We start from the raw sequence: 17868 nt of genomic DNA, 5'->3' as shown, positions 1-17868 counted from the left end.
TCCCAAAAGGGTTTCGGACATTTTTTCAATGTTCCTAGGAAGTTTATCCTAGGTACGTTGTGCAAGTTTTTGAGAAAAATTGTAGATTACACCGTAGCCCAAAGTATCAATCACTGCATCCTAAAGTTTATTTTCTAGTTTCTTGTAACGAGTGGGATAAAATGGAAAAAAAAGGCGCGCAATTATTGAAGAAGAAAACTCTGCAACTCTTGTTATTTATTTTTTTTATTATTCTTTCTTCTTTCTTCATGATTCTAACGACGTCGAGCTGGTCAATAAAATATAATATAAAAACGCTTGCTCTTTCTGTAACGATTAATCATCACAGCGTGTAATTGATCGCGATATTACGCTCGAGTAATTTTCACTAGGTATAACAAGTTCTCGATCGTTTTATCTCTCTCTTTTCTCGTCCCGGTCCTCGTCCTCGTCCTCGTCGACGTCGACGACGACGTTGTCGTTATATTACTTTCAAGCTTTTCGTCAGTAGCAGGCATCCGCCGTTCGTTGGTCGGCACGCGACGTAATGAAAAAGAAAAATGACCCTACGGCTCTGCGGAAGGAGAGTCGGTACAGCGGCAAAGAGAGGAGAGGAGAGGAGGGCGTTAGGCACGGACGACACGTCGCCCGCCATATAGATCGTTGCGACCTGGACCATCAGCGTCTCATTAATAACGCTGGCGCCCCGACGCTTCTTGCGCCTCCGTTAACCGGAGAGTGAAAGAATATCGGAACATGGTGAACAAAGGGGGAACGCCGATATAACGAGCGTAAAATTTCGATATCGGGCTTTTTCAGGCGGTAACAGGTTGACCTCTTGTCAAACTGTCATTAATTAACGGCGATTCCATGCTACGGTAACAAACTCGACGCGTTTCTTAACACCGAAACTAGTTTCCCTTATAATACAACTATAAGGCCCGGATAAACATGGTATGTGTTAAAAATTAGAAAATATGCACACTTATGGAATACTCAAATGAGGAATGAAAATGATTTAAATAAAAAATGTGTATTTACACAGTAATCCGGGCCCTTCTAGTTACGTAACAATCACCTTTTTAACAGCTAAAATTTCGTGCTTCGCAATATTTATATAACGACGAGGCGAAAATCAATTATTTTTATATTGACAATCGACATTGATTATTAATACACGCCGTAATTTTATACCGTCGATGAGATATGCGAAATTGTTTCGAAGCGGTCTCGGATTGCGTAAATGAGATACGGTAGAAATTGTACGTGAAAAAATGTTGAAATTGAGGGAGGAAGAATATTCATAAAAATCTGCTTGTACAGCAACCTTATCCCGAAGAAGATGAGGATTTTATTCATCTGTGTTTAAATATTCTTAATAATTTTTTTGAGCCTATATATATACGTACATATATAATACATTATATACATTCACGACGATTTTCAGTTGATTAATAACACTGTTATATACTGTACGTAATATATACATGTATACCTATATTTACATATATATATATATATATATATATACACCTTTTACCTACCCATCTCGTTTTAATTATGAATAATTACGTGGGAGAATATAACCAAGCGGCGTAGAGCTATTATACGTGCGTATAGATGGTACTGTATGTGTAGGTGTACCTATATACGATGCGAGGGAGAAGAAGGGTGGAGCAAGTTGAGATGAAAAGATACTGGCGGGGATAAGAGTCCAGGACCGCCGCAAGTAGGAATAACAATGATCTCTTCCCTTCGGTTGAAATGAATATTAAATTAATATTTCATGTATAGCTCCAGACTACGTATATGTATGTGTGTACATATATATATTCGTCAAAGAAAATTCACAAAAAGTTTCAAATTTTTCGTTGACCTAGTTTTTAAGAAAAATCGATTTTTCTGCCATTTTCCTCAAATACGATCACTTGCGATTTCCATAATATTCCGAACAAATGATTTTCGACCAATTCGGAAAAACAAAACCCCACAACTTTCCCTCGCTTTAAAACTTTTTCCCAAATGCACAATTCTCGAGTCGAGTGAAATTACATCTATAAAATACCTACTACTAAACGGCGGGTCGAAAAAAAAAACTGAATTTTTTTTAAAAAGATGTGCACCCGATGGACTGGAAGTAGGAAATAAATCGGCGACCGATTCCATGTGGGTTGGAGTTGAACCTTGTTCTCGTTCATTTAGACCACCCGGAATGCATCTTATCTAACTACACGGTTTATTTAAACACCTGTAGAGACATTCCGTGCACGCGTATACGTACCGAAGTTTCGGGCTGAAGGGAAGTTTGAGATGATATTATTGCGTATTCAATCCCTTTATTCAAGGACCTGTTGTTCTTGTCCTCGTTCCCGTTTACGTTGTCGTTGCCGTTGTTGTTAGTTGACTCAACCCCTCCAATTGCACTCGTCGTTACCGTCGTGTCGGAATCCCGCGGGTCGTTTCAAATAAAAGTTATACTCGAACCCGTCGTTTCTGTTACTTCGGTTGATGAATAATAACGACTTCGTTAAAATTAATTTATTGTCATTGTTATTATTATTATACTCTTCCTCCTTGTCCATCTCCTCGGCGTTCGTTTTCTTCTTTCCAATCTTATATAAAATTCTTATTACATCATACGCAATTTAGATTCAGCCGAGTCGTTCTGATTACCCGACCGATTATCCTTCCTTCTCCTCTCGTTCTCCGTCTGCCTTTCTCATCGTCGCCACCTTTTTTTCCCCCAATCTGTTTCTACTCCTCTTTATCATTCCTCCACCGAGTAATTAACGAAGATAAAACCCCATCAACGGGGCGCGTTTAACTGCAATTATAATATTCTTTTGTACATAACCTTTGTTATATATGTATCTATAACGATATATGTATATAACCTCTTCGCTGAGAGGGCAAAGAAAGAAACACAAGTAGAGAGTATATACGTGTATTTGACGAGATAAAAAAAAAAAGAAAGAAAAAAAAATAGTAAAACGAAAAAGAGGAGGAGAAATCCGAAGCAAACTTCAATAAAACCGTTCAAACAAGGAGGAAATAAGACAGAAAAAAAAATGGGAAAAGAAAAATTAAATCCAGGGTGAGAGGGTTAAACTTCTCGAGCCTGAGAGAGGGTCGATATTTCGAGAGATGCCTCAGCGAGCAGGGGAAAATGTGAGTGAGTGAGTGAGTGAGTGAGTGGGTGGGTTGATGGAGAGACAAGGGAACAAAGACGAGGAGAGAAGAGAAGCGAGGAGAAGCGAGCGAGGATTCGGTTGAGATCGATGCGTGCCGCGGACATTGATCCGACGATATATGTAAGATGTCGGAGTCCAGCGAGGTTGTCCGCATTAAATTGCGTTACGTGGGTGTATATCGGCCGTAGGTATATGTTTGTATTGTATATATGAAGATTAGGGTGCGAAGAAAAGAGAAGAAAAAAAAAAAAAAATGTCACCTTTCAAACGCGCATCAAAATACTGGTAGAGTATCTCGAACAGAAAATTTCATCCATACATGAGCTTTTAATATTGACGCAATACTATTGGGTATGGTGTATAGGGTGGTAGACGAAGTAATCAAGTCGCAGGAGAAATTGTAAGGATAGAAAAGTGGAAGAAGTGAATGTGGAAGAAAAAAAATAGAAAGAAAGAAAAAAAAAAAAATGAAGTAATATTCGTTGCAACTCGGCGACTCGCTATACACATGTACTGTACATGGAACATGCACTCGCGCTTATTAAGTTTTACGTACGTACATGAACGTATAATACGTATGTCTAAGAAAGTGTTAAAGACCTCGTTATAAGCTGCTTACTTTGCTAGTTACCATCACCTCCGTCACAGCACTCTCTGCCACCTCGAAACGGAAAACTAACAGCTACTGAACTTCACTGCTCGACCCGCAAGTGACAGGTTTTGAAAGAGCTTGTCGGGACCTCGGTTAGTTTCTTAATTTTCCGCCCCCCCCCCCAAAAAACAGTATCTCCAGCCTACTTTAACTGGGGGAGTAGGAAAAGTTTTCATACAACGCGGTTTTCAAACGATCGTTAACCCGCCTCGTTATACAGTTTACACGACGTTGGTTGTACGGAGTTTTACTTTGCAACCAGCCCACGGCTCGAGTAGAGTATACACACGTTTATACGGTGGTACACATCCATATATATATATATTCTTCCGGCTTTATCCTGAAACAATGAATTTTTTCTTCACTCGATTCACGTATCCAAAACCTCGAGGAGTCAAGGAGTAAATCTTTTTCCAAAATCGCGGAGGCCGAGTGAACACCCTGCGTTCCTGCTCCCATTTATAAAGTCATATTAGTGGTAGGTGGTAGGGTGGTAAGGGAGAGCGAGCGAATGTGCGGCGGTTCCTGGGAGCCACTTAAGCCGCTTAAAGCGTCGTCAAGGTACAAGCGGGAGAGGCCCGAGGTGACGGCTACGGGGCTGAAAGGAGAGGAGGTGGAGGACGAGGATGAGGACTCCTTGGTCTGGGTGTGCCGCCGAGGGCGAGAATCACTCCGAGCGCCATCAAAGCCGTTCGTGCCATGAATTTCTTGGCGGATAGATTCATTCACAGGGCGATTCCGGCGATATAGTACACACCCAGACCTCCTTGTACAACCACATTTCCACCTCCATTCGCGGAATGGACGTGCTCCTTGGGCGAACCTTGTGATCTTCATCCCTCTCTCAACCCGTTCCTTCTTCTCTTTCTTACTCCTCTTCGCGTATAATACGGGTGGAGGATATGGAAACAATCCCGATGCCACCGTACCTGTCACTCTTACTTAAGGGCGCCAAGTTACTCGGTTACTCACCAAGCCGCAAGGCGATTCCCAAAACTTGGCACTGCATCCTAGCTCACACTTTAACGTATGTAGTAACGTATCTGATTTTATCAAGCTCTGGAAACGTACCACTTTACGTATACCTACCTATCGCGGCTCTTGTTTCTTTAAAGCCGTGAATCCATTGTCAGTTCATCCGATAAGCAGCGGTCTGGAGTGAAGGTTACACTTGAAGTTTTTTCATTGTAAAGACCAATTTAATTGTTTCTCCTGCTGAATATTGAACGTACCTTTTTCGCTTTCTCAGCAGCAACGTCTGTATGGGTATGGTTCGGTCCAATTATAGTAGTTTTCTCGTTGTCCGTTTATACGCTTGGCGTTGTGGTGAAATATGGAGGCGAGAGTTTCTTTCTTCCTTCCGCTGGGCATGGCCTTCGTGCCAGCTAGTCGAACGAACGGCGAACGAACAAACAGTATGGCAATAACTCTCTTTTTATCGGACAGCAACCCACAGCCGCCAATTGTATAACAGACCTCTTATCTCTATCTTGTATCGATTTCTTATCTAATTTATTTCCTATACCCGTTGCAACCCCCTTTTTCCTCCAACTACTATTCATCTTAGAACCACCACTCGCTTCTCACACTCCTCATGCTCCATCCTCCACTATCAACACTTCATTATTTATTATATAGAGTTTGTTTTATCCGATGCTCTATATCATATACGAAGAGGAGGGAATCGATTCTTGTTCAGTTTTTAGTTACAACAGGATTGGAAAAGAAAAAAAAAGAGACACCCTCCGATGATTTCGTTAATTGGAGTGTAAAAGTGGAAAAGCGATCAAACACGTTCGAGTCAACAACTAGTACCAGGATTATCTCTGGACGACTAGAAGAGCAGAGATTCGTGAACATTGTACACTATGTATGTACGTTAATCAGGGACGCGGTACAGTAACAAACGAGGGATGGATAGCTAGCCAGCCATACCCTGCACCGTGAATAATGCATGCGGCTGTGTCGAACACCGTCAAATGGCACCGGCTGCCTGTATCCTTGACGGTATATGCAGTGTTACACCAACGCCAGAATGCAGCTTAACGGTTAATGCCCGTTTCCACGTCCGGTTTCCGCATGCGGCAGTTTCGCGCTACGTTGCAATTCACGCCCTACTTTACAGGTGAATAATAACAATAAGAACAGAATCAGCTGCTGGAGCTTTTCCACCATGTTACAAGAGCTCCTGCGAGGAGGAGAAGGAAATTCCTGTAGCTACACTTGGGTATCGAAATTTTTCTATACCCTGTATGAACCGATCGATAAATCAAAGTGATACCTAGTTTCCTTTCTTATTGTCTCGTGGTATGCAGGTAAGCTTGTAGTCTCAACGACAATGAAATTCTTTTGTGCAAGCTGCGGTCTCGAGCATGGAATATACTTACCCTTTCGATAGCCAGCTTTTGAGTGTCAAAAAGAACAGTGGTCTCTTTTCTTTGGTGCATCAGATGAGCAGAATTAAAATGACAGGGAGGGTAATGATAAGAAGAATGGAATATCAGAGAGCGAGAGAGCGAGAGAGAGAGAGAGAGGGAGAGATCTACGTTTGAAAGTAATTTGATTCTTTGGAGTATCAAAAAGGTATTCAGTAGTATTTTTACCCTCAAGATTTCAAAAGCTGATTGAAATATTTGAGTGAAATATTGAGAGGAATGATGAACGCCCGATAACATATCCAAATAAAAGGGAAAACCGATTCAAGTCGGACGGAAGCCGGAAACACCAGAGTGTATTACAGATACGCCGGTCGTTACTTGTGGATAAAGGAAGACAAAAGGTCGCAGGGGTGAGAAGAAAACTCGGTCAACAATTAGTTTTTCATTGTCTGTTCGTTTTCCCCGGAGGAGAAGAAGAACAAGGAAAAGAAGACGAGGAAGAAGAAGAAGAAGAAGAAGAAACCGTGAAGGGGAGTGGCGGAAACGAGGTTGGGGACTGAACGAACGGCGTTGTCGCAACTTTATCGAATTCCGGAGGCAAGGACGACGTTGCTAACTCGACTCGCCTCCGTTTTGCTGCTACTACTGTTGCTGCTGCTGCTGCTGCTGCTTTTTTAGCTGCAGATGGTGGAGAAGAGGAATATTTACCATTTTATTCGAAGGCGCGAGCCGTGCGACGCGGTGCTTCGCGAGTTAAGGGCCTAATTTTAGCCACGGGACTCGGGAGGGAAACGTTCCTCTGAGAACCGGAAAGAGGGACCGAGTCCCGAATACTAAACGAATCGCACGTGCTCTATCCTCCCTGTGCGGTATGGAGTGGTGGTAGTAATTTTCTTTTCTCTCGGTATGTGTGTGAATAGAAATTTGATATTTGAATTCAACCGTGTACCTACCATTTACGCACGCGGACTTTGCAAAATTATCACTTGGAACCTCGCTCCGGGTGAAATTGTGGAAAGCGTGAGAAGTGAAGGAACTGTGTTATTAACACTTGCGGTTGGAATTTTTCATTTTACAGTAATTCAAACTATTTTGAACCTTGGGATGATGGTCAACACTATTGTAAAAACAAAAGACGAGTGCTTTTTTAGTTACTTCTTTTTTTGGATGGAGGAAAAAGTAATAGGTAATAATATTTGTGGACGTTATTGGGCATATATTTAAGTATAATACAAAAAATTGTTATCAACAAATATTCAAAGATGGTGACACTGGAGCCATTCTCGCGAGACATGCGGCACGCGGTATATTTTTTGAGTATTTGTTGATAATAGATTTTTGCATTTTACTTATATGTATGCCTCTAAACTTCCTCAAATATTTATTATCTTATTACTTTTCCTTCCATCCGAAAAAAAAAAATGGTGCGAGATAACTGTCCGCAGGTTATTAATTATCTTTTTTGGTTACGATCTAGGGAAACATTTTTCGGCCAGATAACTGGAAACAATTTATTTACAGGATTTTGAATCTTGAACATTGAAATCACACCCTTCGATCACTACGAAATTCAATTTCACTAACTATTTCGTTTCGTTTCAGGTTCCGTGAACGAAGCTGGGGTCTTCGCTCTACGAGGTCGGCAGGAGGGAAGCCGAAGGGCGCGAAGGACAACGACGACGACGACGAGTACAACATCGACGACTACGAATTTTAATGGCGTCTTAACGCCGGTTGTCGATATCTCGTCACCGGTGATATCCGACGATCTGGTCGAGCCAGCGGCTCTTTTGGCACCTGACGAGGAACCCTGGCCAACTAACGGACCTCTCGGTTCGGTACCGGTCACTTCGAGGGCTCAGGGAACCTCGGGGTCCCCCAAAACCGGTATCGAGATCGTCGCCAAGCCCCAACGCAAGGTCGTTCTACCTTGCGAGCTAAACGCGAACTACTCCAAGTTCCTGCTTCCGGCGTCTAGGTGTGGGAAAATTTGTAAAAGTTACACTAACTTCATATTTTGTATGTCTGTAAAAGTACAGGAACTGTAATAGGAATGTACGTACGTCAAATGTACCAAAGTACGAAAAAAGATACTCGTGCCTAGGCACTTTTACAACTCTGCACGGAGATAAAAATTTAATGTAGATTTTACATCTGCTGTGGTGAATATATATGGACTGCACTTTTTTTGAGTCAAATCTATATTTTTCTTTCAGTGTGACGTGTGATCTTAAATTCAAACTAGGAAATTAATCATATTTGTCACAGTCCATAGAATTCAGGCGTTGAGGGAGTCGAGTTTGAAAAATATTAGTAATAGTATCATCTGTTGCTTAACTGTAGTTCACACGGAATTTGAGACAACCCAATAACGAATCTCACGAGTTTGAAACTCACGAACCATGGTTACCATTCACGATGTTTTCTATTGTGCTGTTTGTTCCAGAAGCTACAGAGTCCGACCTGCTACCTGGGTTCATAACGGCAATCCCGTAGACATGATCACGATAGATACGAGGACCGAGATGAGCGGTACCGGGCACAGGTATATCGGGGATTCGACAACCGCCGCCCTCCACATCGATAACGTCAGGCTAGAGGACGATGGGACATGGGGTTGCACCCTGGAGGACGACAGGGGAAAGATCCTTGCCGGAAGACCCGTGAAGCTCGTAGTGTTGGGTGAGTGGATGAAAACATCATCAACGCTTCTCTTCGTGTAAACCCTGCACCCTGATTACGGTCTTCTTATCAGTTTTTTTCACCCCGATTCGTTATACAGCCGTTCGTAACGTTCGTCGTATAACAGTCACGAAAAGAATCCCGATTAGTCTTTTGATCTCGTTATCGCGTACCCTCTCTTGGTTCGGGAAACCCGAGATGCATATACTGTACTACTGTAACTGCGTTGGACGAGTCGAGGAATTGAATTTAACGTTTACTTGAGACTCCCAGATTTCCGGGAAGGTAGATTATATATCGCTAAGGGGTAGTAGCAGTAGTTCGTAATGCGAATCTTACGCTGGTGGAGAACCTGGACCTCCTCTCCACGGCTATCAAACTCCGCCAAAGGGCAAGAGCAGACACACTTTCCATTCCTTTTTCTTCCCTTTCCTTTACTTTCCTTTACTTGCCTTACCTTCCTTTCCGGGCACGATTTCGCTCCATCCGTTTCATCCCCATCGATCACTGAGATATCGGCGAGATACACGTGTGTGTGCGCGTATATATATGTGTATCGCCGATCGAACGAACGGACGCCAGACGATGAGGAACATTGTACTTCCGGACGGATATCGACGCTCTTAGACGACTTCCATGGGTGAGGTTGGAAGGAGGAGGAAAGGATCTCGCGTCCGACGGATGCCGGATGGCTGATGGCTGATGGAGAAGGCGGAGTAGTGGCCGAGTATAAAAGGGAGTGCAGGAGAGAATGCCGTACGTCTGCAGTCAGCTATCCACTTTCATATCTTTTTCTTCATTTCCACCTGCGGATCAACCACCTATGGATCATCTCCGTTTCTTTTCTCTTCTTTTATGTCGAAGATTCCATTCCGAGGGTGGAGCTTGGCGGTGGTCGAGGGAATTCTAAACGGGGGTGGAAATAAGGAGAAGGCTGATAGATCCGGTTCTAGATCGTATAATAGATCAGATAGCTCTGCGATTAAATCGTCGAATATGACAATATTTAATTTTAGACGAGAAGCTTTTTGTAAAACCGCTGGCTCGTGGGTTTTTCGACTCTCTTTTAACTTCTCAAATGTTATCTCAAGCGAATCGTACTCGTTGAAAGAGTTTGAAAGATCAAGAGTCGAGAGTCTCTGTGATCTCGGACAACCTGAAGAACATCGACAAAGATCTTTTACAGCTTGGCGAATATTTTATCATGGATGGACAATTTTATAATAACAGATAACAAAAGAAAAAGAAGGAGTAAAGAAAAGTAAGCGTGAATTCTCGGAATTGGAAAACCTCAAGCCTCTGATGATGGTCTCGAAGGGTTTTGGATTCAGCAGCCACGTGAACCTCGTTAAACCTTCGCTCCGAAATTTCCATGAATAACCATAACCGCTTCGGTGTTTCAGTAATACATAGTTGATGCAGCAGGTTTAATCAGTGCAACAGCATCAAAGGACTGCACCGTATGCACTTCGACAACGCAGCATCGCGGCAGCATTAAACCAGCGATGCGTAGGAGTTTCGAGCTAGTCGCCGGCCACTAACTACCCATTGATTAGCCGAGAGGGTGACCCTCTAATTAATGGTATATTACAGGAGACAACGCGCTCGACGATGTTTCCTACTCCAAGGGACGAATGGATCTTCGCTAGACTCGTCATGCTTCCATGAATATCGCATAGATATCCTCCTCCTCCTCCTGCTGCTGCTGCTGCTGTTTGTAGAATTTGAAAAGGGATCACTTGCCAGCCAATAAGTTGCATACCACGAGGGCAGCGATGCACTCTTGAAATAATTCCGTCACTCGGATATATGTAATCCTTCGGAACTTGGATCTATTCGATCAGATATCTTCTACCGGATAAAAATTCCGCCTGTATAACATGGGGAGAGATTAACGTCGAATCGGTGCGCGTCTCTTCCGATGTTCTGATTCCATTGCTTCTGAAATTCTTCTTGCATTGTTTCCGGCTCGACAACGTTCCACTTGTACTCCCTAACATGTCGCGACGACGTGGCAACCCGGTGTGTAATCGGCCGGATATTCGTATGGTCGAGGTAATCGAACGGCAGGGAATTGTATTCCCACTTGTCAACTGCTTGTCTCGAGAAATCTTCCTCCTTATACTTGCTTTATCTCCGTTGGTATTCCCTTTATTTCACTATACTCGCGGTAATTGATACACACACTAGACGGGGAACTCTTGAAGCGGAAACTGGGATGGAAAATTTCTAACACTTTTTCTACTCTCTTCTCCGGTGTTTACTTCTACGTGGTCTCGGCGGGGCGGACGATCCCATAAGGACCTCAAAGGGCATGGCAACCGACCAACTTTTATACGTCTCTCCTATCTCTTCTTTTCTCTTTCACCAGGAAACGATCTAGCAGCTAGGTTGTGTACTACACGTGAACTCTCTCGAGTCGGAAACGAGATAAAACTGCAGTCAAAGATTTTCTCTTGACGAATAAATACGGTTAGGTTACCTAGCTCGCTGGCCGGACAGGAGGAAACGACAAATTCGAAACCTTTCGATTCAATTTCCTCTTCTGTTTACTGTTTACCTTACAGTTTGAAAATAAAATCTAACCTGATATATATATATGATATATATATATTTACCACTGCAGTTGCTATCCCGGCATGCATCGCCATCGTGCATTGAATCAGTTAATTTCGACATCAAACAACCAAACTTCTTTCTATACTTCTTCGCTGCTGTTTCACCCTTTTTCACTCCGATATCTGGTACTTTAATGTCTGATGTTATAACGGGTATACTAAAAAATCATCACGTTTTCGCGATGGATCGATAGATCATTTCGTGGATTCGAGGAGGGCGGTTTCAGGGTTGAAATTTTGACGTGTCAAAAGTCACGGACCGTCGCTTCGGTTCTTTCGAGGTCGGTTGGCATCCTTCGTCGTTTTCTCGATGGGCTGTCGAGACGGGAGGATCGACGTCAGGAATCGTCAGTCGGTTGGGTCAGAGAATAGAGGTTGGACGAGGCGTTGGATCGTGCTTTCCCAATGCCCTACGGCCGAAGCTGAATTAGAGTTTGGTGAGACTGACGTCTACAGGTAGGAAGGAGCAGATCCTTGTGGGTGAAGAGAGAGGAGGGATAGACGCTTCTCTAAAGTGCTGTCAATCTGAATTTCCTCGAGAACAACGAACGCTGGCCGTTCGGTTCTCACTGCGCTGCACTTCTCGCGAGAGTGTATAAACTAGGAAAACATACAGAGAGAGAGGGAGAGGGAGAGAGAGTTTTGCAATTAGTGTCTATTATAGGAATAACTTCGTTTCGAAAAAAAAACTTGAACTCTTTCTCTAAATTTACAGAGCATCTGATGGAAACTTTTTCATTTCAATGTTAAATGGGATTTGTCTCTTCTTATTTCCACTTAACGCCGATCTTTTATTTACTTTGTTCTTTCCATCTCAATCCTAATCCACTTCTCTATTATAGGAAAAATTTTACGTACGTTAAATGGCGAGATCGAGGAGAATTTTTACAGAGAACGTGTAGGGTTATTGATTTCCGATTTTCCCGTTTTAATTCCGTGGTACGTTCGGTCAGTCGATTAGTCAGTCGTCGAGAAAGATTTTTCCATTTCGCGCGTGTGTATATATATGGGGCATTCCACGCCGACTCACGATCAGTAAACTGTTGACTACGATATTTTTTATTATGAATTTATTTGAAAATCCTTTTAAGAAGATTTTCAGGAGTTGTACTAACGTAGGAGAAATCCTTGGTGAAATTAAAAAATGTCACAGTCGACGGTTTACTGAATCAGCGTGGAATGCCTTATATGTATGTATATGTATCGAAATACGACTTTTTTTTTATTTAGAAGTACGGACTATCTTAGAGTTGAGGTAAAAATCTAAGGAAATTAGGCACTTGTTTTTGAATTATTTGAAGTGGATTTCAGGGGTGGGGTGAAAAAAATTCATCAATACCTTAAACAAGGACCCCTCTAAGTATATATATATATACACACACGATATGGAAATATGTAATATATATTCCTCGAGCAATCAATTCACTGGAAATTACGCAGGAATAATTGGAAGCTGAAAGAGAAAATGTAGAAAACAGCGAAACAACAAAGTGGAAGAAAACGAAAGAAAAACTTGGAAAAAAAGCACCGTGCCGAAGTTGAAAGTTAATTCCCTCCGCAAAAATTATTCGCACCGAAACAACAAAATCGACGGTAAGAAAAATTCGTCTGCAAGAAAAGAAGAGTTCTACGGAGTAAAAAAAGTTACGGGCGGGCGTGGAGGGGGGAAAAGGGTAGCTAAACACATTTCAACGCGGGCGTATGTTATTCCTCTTATTCCGTGTGAAATCGGGCGGGAGGCGCGAGTGAAGATGAACGAGCAGGTTTGAGGACCTCGACCCGTGCGTTCGAGGGCGGTTTTTCCGTTCGTGCTTTATGGGCCACATACACGTGCATACGTACATACATACATGCATACGTTTTCCTACCCGGGATATAGGAATGCTCGTACATACGTTGCCAAAAACGTGAAAGGGAGGAGAAGGGTTCGTTGGTTCTGCTACGTTTTTATCCGGCTGCTCTCGCGGTGATCGTTGCCCGGCCAATCTCAGCCGGGACGGACAGGGGCAATTTTTCGTACGCGCCTCGCGTTTTCCCACTAGGATATTTGCATTTTAAAGGATCCTCCCCCTCCCCAACCCTTCATCCACCTTCAGTCTGCCCAGAGTTACGTCGACGGACGCGTTTTTGAACGGCTCGACGGCGCGTCTTCGCGAAAATTTAAAACGATATTCCTCCCTCTCCCCCCCATCCTCACGTGTTATAACTACGTTGCTTGAAGAGAAAGAGAGAGAGAGAGAGAGAGAGAGATGAGAATTTGGAAGTAGGTGTATTGTACGCTTGTTTCAATCCCCCGTACCTCATACACGTCCCATTTCTCTTCCTCTTATGTCTATATGCCTCATTGTCAGATACGGTATAAATTACTGTGTATGGATACATGCATAAAGGTGACGTGAAAAACGTGTTTTTATAACGAATTATGGGGGGGTTGGGCAGGGTAGGATGGCAGGTGCCGGTCGTGGGTCGACCCCGAACTCCTGTATAACATGCTAAAATATGCATGATAATATACAAGGCGTGCATGCATGTGAGCAAGGCTGTATCCACGGATTCTACGCTTTTTGTTTCAATCACTCTTTGAGTGGGTTGTTTTTTTTTGGGGGGTTTTTTTTGTTTTTTTTTTGTTTCTCTCTTCTCTCCTCTCCTCTCCTCTTCGGTATGTGCGCGTGGCTGTTCTTTTGAAGCTCCACCAGCGAATGATAAAGTGTGGCAAGTATTAAACACGTCAGCTACTACTACGAACCCATTCCCAACGGAAACACACTGGCGAAGATGAATTGTTGGTTCGTTCATTCGTTCGTTCGTTCACTCGTCCCGCCCGTTCTCTCCCCCACTCCCTCCCTCCCTTTCACTCTCACTCTTACTTTTCTGTCGCCTCGCTTCCTTCCTTCCTTCCTTCCTTCCTGCCTGCCTGCCTCCTTGTCTCTTCTCTCCACGTGCCGTATAAATAACCTTTTCCACGTGGCTACGCTATCCCAACACGCTCTGCTCTCCAATTCTTTTTTTTTTTTTTGACATCCTCGTACCACTATAACTACAGCTGATGCCGACACTACGCATCATGTTTATTCCAAACTTCGAATTTTACATGTTTGGTGTTACGCACCTCTTGGATTCATTCCAATATATGTATACATATGTGTACAGGGTCAGTCAATTGACACTCCGAAAATGGGAGGAGTTTAATTGATGAATTGGGACCCCACCTCTCAGCCAAACTTAGCGAATGTTCAGTATACATACACCCATGAGTAAACATGACTTTCATATGCCAAGACGAACCCAATTGTTGTCATTTCGTGCTGTCGTCTTTTCTTTGTTGTTATGGCTTCATTATTGTTTCTTATTCACAGTGGTTACTTACATGAAGACTTCGAATCTTACTTTGATAACCGTACTAGTGTGACTTGATGACGTTATGTACTAAACATTTGCCAGATTGGGTTAGGGGTACGGTCTAATTCATCGACTAACAATAAGTTTCGTTTGACTTGCTCTGTATATTCATCACTTCGATCTGCTTACATCCAAATTCTCACGTAGTCGATATCGACCGCAGTAGATAGGTTTTTTTCTCAAACCTTGTGAATCGTCGGTTGCCTTCCGACTAGAAACGATCTCAGCTGTCGAAAATTCAAGCGATACTTGCAGTATTTCAAATAATCCCTACTAATACTGTATCAATGGATTGTACTTTCGGTGTTTGAGCCTCTGCTCATTGGATCGATTCAAAATTTGAATATCATCAACTTTCAAACGCGTGGGCGAGTTCCAGAGTGAGAAAAAGCTATGAGTAAATTAAAAAAAAAAAAAAAAAAAAATTGATTTTTGTAGACATGAAAAACACGGCGAGAGAAAATAATGTAGTGTTTTTTACTTTGATTCTAAATATTGGTGTTTTTTACTTTATATTCTAATTATTCAAAACCGTCGACGAATATAACGCACCCATTTACATACAGGTATGTTGAGTTAATTCCATATATTTTAAATTGAAGAAAGTGTCCAGTCAGAAGGACAGACGCAAATTCATGATTATAAACGGAATTGATACATTGGCCGATTGACTAGTTTTAACGGAATTGGTCGTGCTGCAGAGTTGCAGACTGGAAGGGGAGTTGGTTTGGTTAGTTAGTAAAAAGTGAAACGTAGTATATAATCTTTCCGCATCATGTGAAACAACCGGAGCGTCTGCTGCGTTGTTCAGACTTTTAAGGCAGGGTAAAACGACCGACGAGAAGAAGAAACGCCCCCGGGGGGATGAATGTGAACGCGTATAAACGTTAACGTTACTTTGGCGAGAGCATTCGTGCGTGTGTACCCATCGCATCGGATCGCGAGAGAGAAAGAGTGAGATAGAGAGAGATATATATGTACAGAAGAGGGTAAGAAGAGGAAGGGAGAGGAGTATATAGCGGTGGATGGCGGTTGGAATTCACCCCTTAAATCTTGCCTATTTATTGGCTACCGAAAGCAATCTGGATGATTATTGGAAGAGACATTGCCGTTTCCAGAAATCGTTCTACGACTCAGTCTGTCTGCCTAGCCTCTCCCCGATTGGATTGCCTCAGACCCCCCCCCCCCCCCACTCTGTCGAGGGTTTAACAGGGCGTCGCTGAATGTACAGGCTACACATCTTTCTTTCTTCCTTCCTTCTTCCCTTACGTTTTAAGGATCGATTTTTTACCCTCGACGAACGCACGCCGTTGACCGTCTCTCTCTCTCTCTCTCTCTCTCACACACACTCACCCCCTCTCTTTCTTTCTCCCTTTCGCCATCCTCAGGTGTTAAATAACGCTTTGTCACGAGCCGTCGCGGGTGTGTCTGATACAAAATCGATATCCTTGATTCTGTTCTTCAGCTCCCTTGTTTTTTTCTCTTTCTCTCTCTCCTGTTCCGACACCACGCGGCTTTTGGTACAAGTTCGACGACGTCTCCTTATCGCTTGAGAGTTGTGGTGAAAATTTCTAACCACTTTGACGGTGTTGATGCAATTTCTTGAATTCGACTTTACGGCCTCACGTCAACACACCTGGGCGCGTGCAGCCGACCCCATAACTCTTGGAGATTACTATCCGCGCACGTTCTACGGATGAAAATCGGTCTTTCCTGGTATTTCCTGGTATTTCCTGGTCTTTACCTTATTCTTATCGCTCTTGATATCGAACGGATACCGAGACCCGAACAGTAATTCACTCCCGAATTCGCTTCCGGTGACTTCAGAACCGAGGGGGCGTATTTACGAGGTCCTCTTTCTCCCTCTCTTCCTGCTGCTTGCCTGCCTGTTGCTTCGTTAAATAGGTATAGCAATCGTTGACGGCTTTGAAAACGGCTGTTGTAAAAAGGACGGAGAAACGTCCTCTCTCTCTCTCTCTCTCTCTCTCTCTCTCTCTCTCTCTCTCTCTCTCTCTCTCTCTCTCTCTCTCTCTCTTACTCTCTTGTTCACCAACCCAAAGTCATTTTTCCATATTTCATTAAGCAAATCTTATACCTTGCGCACAAATGAATGATAGATTTGAAATTTCAATCTTCGTATCTTCTCTCTTTTCCAAGAATTTAATTTCACAACTGAATGTGAAAGCCGTGCGATCACGGATGAATAATCCATTCTCCGTTTCCACGTAATATTCAACGATCATTTTGTTATCACACTTGTTTTTTCTACGTAACCTGGGATCAACCTGACTACTGAGATGAAACTGTTTCAGAGGCCCCGAGAGCGACGTACCTGCTGATCGACGGGCGTCGATTGGATCCGGGAAATCAATTCGTTCCGGTTAAAGAGGGATCTGAACTGACTCTCGAGTGCGGTGTCGAAGGTGGCAATCCACCCCCTGTCTTGTCCTGGGGCATGACCCTTTCTCAGGCGACTTTGGACGGGCCTGAACAACCGCCCAACAATCTGACGATACTCCCGTCCGTTGTTGGCCGGCGTAGCGGAGCTCATCTGAACGTCCTCAGGGGTCATCACAACGCCACTATTGCCTGCGTAGCGAGGCACGTAACTCTTCATTCGCCGATGAACGCCAGCATACTTCTCGACGTGCAATGTAAGCTACCTTTATTTTTTTCATTTACTATCGAGTATTTTATCCAAGCGAAACGATTATATATTTTTTTCTTGTATTTTTTTTTTTTTTTTGCGACCCTTGACGCGAATCTGCCGTCAATATTTAATAAAACTAAAAACAACCCCCCCTAAAATGGGGTGAAAACAGGGTTGATTATCAATACATTCGTTTAGACAGTGGTCTTGAATGAAATTTGTAGGAATATTTATTTTTAGACGGGATGATTTTAGGCCGAGAATAGGTACAAACCCCCGATACTATCTATATATACCCATAAGGAGGGTAAAAAATACG

The 17868-nt window shown here is 43.0% G+C and overlaps 1 protein-coding gene across 3 annotated transcripts in view; it reads left to right on the top strand.

Moving 5' to 3' along the window:
• LOC124308961 (hemicentin-2) overlaps nt 1–17868 on the top strand; it is a 162578-nt gene that overhangs the window by 82288 nt on the left and 62422 nt on the right. For 2 of the 3 annotated variants that reach the window (XM_046772156.1, XM_046772155.1), the window contains exons 3-5: nt 7803–8178; nt 8647–8882; nt 17212–17553. In XM_046772156.1, the coding sequence (XP_046628112.1) occupies nt 7803–8178; nt 8647–8882; nt 17212–17553 (954 nt within the window). The remainder of the gene's footprint in view (nt 1–7802; nt 8179–8646; nt 8883–17211; nt 17554–17868) is intronic. The other variant, XM_046772157.1, reaches the window with a different exon arrangement.

The sequence above is a fragment of the Neodiprion virginianus genome, chromosome 7 (genome assembly GCF_021901495.1).
Source record: "Neodiprion virginianus isolate iyNeoVirg1 chromosome 7, iyNeoVirg1.1, whole genome shotgun sequence".
Taxonomy (NCBI): domain Eukaryota; kingdom Metazoa; phylum Arthropoda; class Insecta; order Hymenoptera; family Diprionidae; genus Neodiprion; species Neodiprion virginianus.
Note: the sequence above shows the minus strand (reverse complement) of the source record. Positions and strands in the feature narration are given on the sequence as shown.